The 1963-nt window shown below is 57.6% G+C and overlaps 1 protein-coding gene across 7 annotated transcripts in view; it reads left to right on the forward strand.

Moving 5' to 3' along the window:
- The window catches only part of ADGRG1 (adhesion G protein-coupled receptor G1), a 42769-nt gene that overhangs the window by 35491 nt on the left and 5315 nt on the right, over positions 1–1963 (forward strand). For all 7 annotated transcript variants that reach the window (XM_045293748.1, XM_045293745.1, XM_045293747.1 and 4 more), the window contains one exon: positions 566–684. In XM_045293748.1, coding sequence (XP_045149683.1) covers positions 566–684 — 119 coding nt within the window. The remainder of the gene's footprint in view (positions 1–565; positions 685–1963) is intronic.

Consider the following 1963-nt stretch of genomic DNA (forward strand, 5'->3'; position numbering starts at 1 on the left):
TGGCCCCAGGGAGGTCCACCTGTGAGCGTGATGAAAATGCAAATCACACACCTGACCCAGGATGGGGGATTCCACCAGGGCGGGATGGAGCCAGGATTGTACTGCCAATGCAGAGGGGCTTCGTGCCCAGGTTCACGCTTCTAGGACCTCATGACTCCAGAGGCCATCGCCCTGGAGGCCCCTGGGGTGGACGGCTCTCCCTCAGTGGGTCAGGGCTAGACGATGTTTGCTGTGGGGAGGAGGGGGTGTCGGCGCAGGAGCACGTGTAAGAGTCCTGGAGGGTGGGCGTGGGAAACCAATCGGGGAAGACATCTGGATCTCTTTGTAGGGGCCCTTGGCAGCTGGGCTGGATGAGAGCCCGTGCCACCTGTGGGGGAGGATGTGGTGAGTGCCACAGGGCCCCATTCAGGAAGAAAGACGCGCTCCCCAGGGGCTCGCTCCACCTGAGTGGAGGCTGGGCATGCACAGGCCCCCATTCGGGGCCCCTGGTTAACGCCTCATCTAAGGCAAGCCCTCTGTGTTGGTTGGGGACACTGAGGCCACCCCGTTTGGTCTCCTGGCCCAGGTCTCCTCTGTCGAGGTGGATGCCGTGCACAAGCACTACCTGACCCTCCTGTCCTACGTGGGCTGCGTCATCTCCGCCCTGGCCTGCGTGCTCACCATCACCGCCTACCTCTGTTCCAGGTAGGGCCTGGATGGGCGGGGCACTTTTACTTCCCTGGCACACTCCGTCCAACTCCGGGGAGGTATCATGCGTCCACTTCACAGAGGAGGAAACCGAGGGTCTGGGGCAGCGGAGAGACCAGCCAAGGTGGTGCAGCTCACTGGAAGCAGGCTGCTGGGGTCTGCCACTTTTCAGTGCCTCCTGGAAGCGTCCATCTGCAGATGGAGGTCCAGGATGGGGGAAAGGCAAGCCAGCAGCGCCCCGGACCACTTAGAATGGAGTGTCTGGGTTTGGAGGCCTGGACTTGCAGGCAGATGCGAAACACAGCACAGATTCTACACAACCACCCACCATCCAGTCTTCCTCTCCTCCAAGCTCATGAGTCTAACTGACCCTTACAACATATCAGGGCTCGGGCTCTATCTCCTGCCTGGCTGAAATTCCACCATGCCGAGCCGACAGATAGTTGATTAACACGTGATTTTGTTTATTGTACGTGACGTGACATGATCTATATTGTACTCTCGGGATAAAGAAAGCTAGAGAAAAGGTTATTGAGGAAAATCAGAAGAGAAAACGCATGGGGCTCCCTGGAGTGCATTTGCCAGTACTGCGTGAGTAGGGAGACTGCTTGCCCTCGCCCTGAGCAGGCTGGGAAGGAGGATGGCGGCCTGGCCGGAGCAGAGGGGAGTCAGGGAAGCAGCAGCAGAGCAGGCACACGACTTCATGGAAATACACCGTCATTTCTGTTGGACTCTTTGCCCTTGTTGAAATAGGCTGTGTGTGGTTCCCTTCAGCGCCCCCCACCCCCACCTGCGTTGGTTTCAGGGCCCCCATCAGCCCAGGTGGGACCGCCAGTGTGTTTATTGAGAGACATCTGTGTTTAGGAGGGTATTGTTGACTTCGTTGTTGGGATGGGCTGTGTAATACATGTATAGCACGTTACCTTAAAAAAAAGATCCCTCTAGATTCCTGACCCCTCAAACCTAAACAGTGGTTTGAGGGTTTAAAAAAAAGGGGGTGGGGAGAGAGAGAGGAAACGTAAAATGGAAAGGGACTTGGGGCCTTTAGTGACGAACAAGTTCACTTCAGAAAAGGCAGAGAGGAAACCTCTGTAGGTCAGTAGCTCTGTGCAGCCCCAGCCCCGGGCTGTGTGTGTCTCCCTCCAGCCTCCCTCACTTGGCCTGCCTCAGGCAGCAGGGAGCTGAGCCTGTGGATGCTGGGCACACAGTAGGTGCACAGGGCCAGGTGGGGCCAGGCTGGCTGTCACCACAAGAGTAGGAGTGTGTGTGAGAGAGA

Source organism: Echinops telfairi, unplaced genomic scaffold (assembly GCF_000313985.2).
Source record: "Echinops telfairi isolate 266 unplaced genomic scaffold, ASM31398v2 ScPeMD7_2291;HRSCAF=2852, whole genome shotgun sequence".
Taxonomy (NCBI): domain Eukaryota; kingdom Metazoa; phylum Chordata; class Mammalia; order Afrosoricida; family Tenrecidae; genus Echinops; species Echinops telfairi.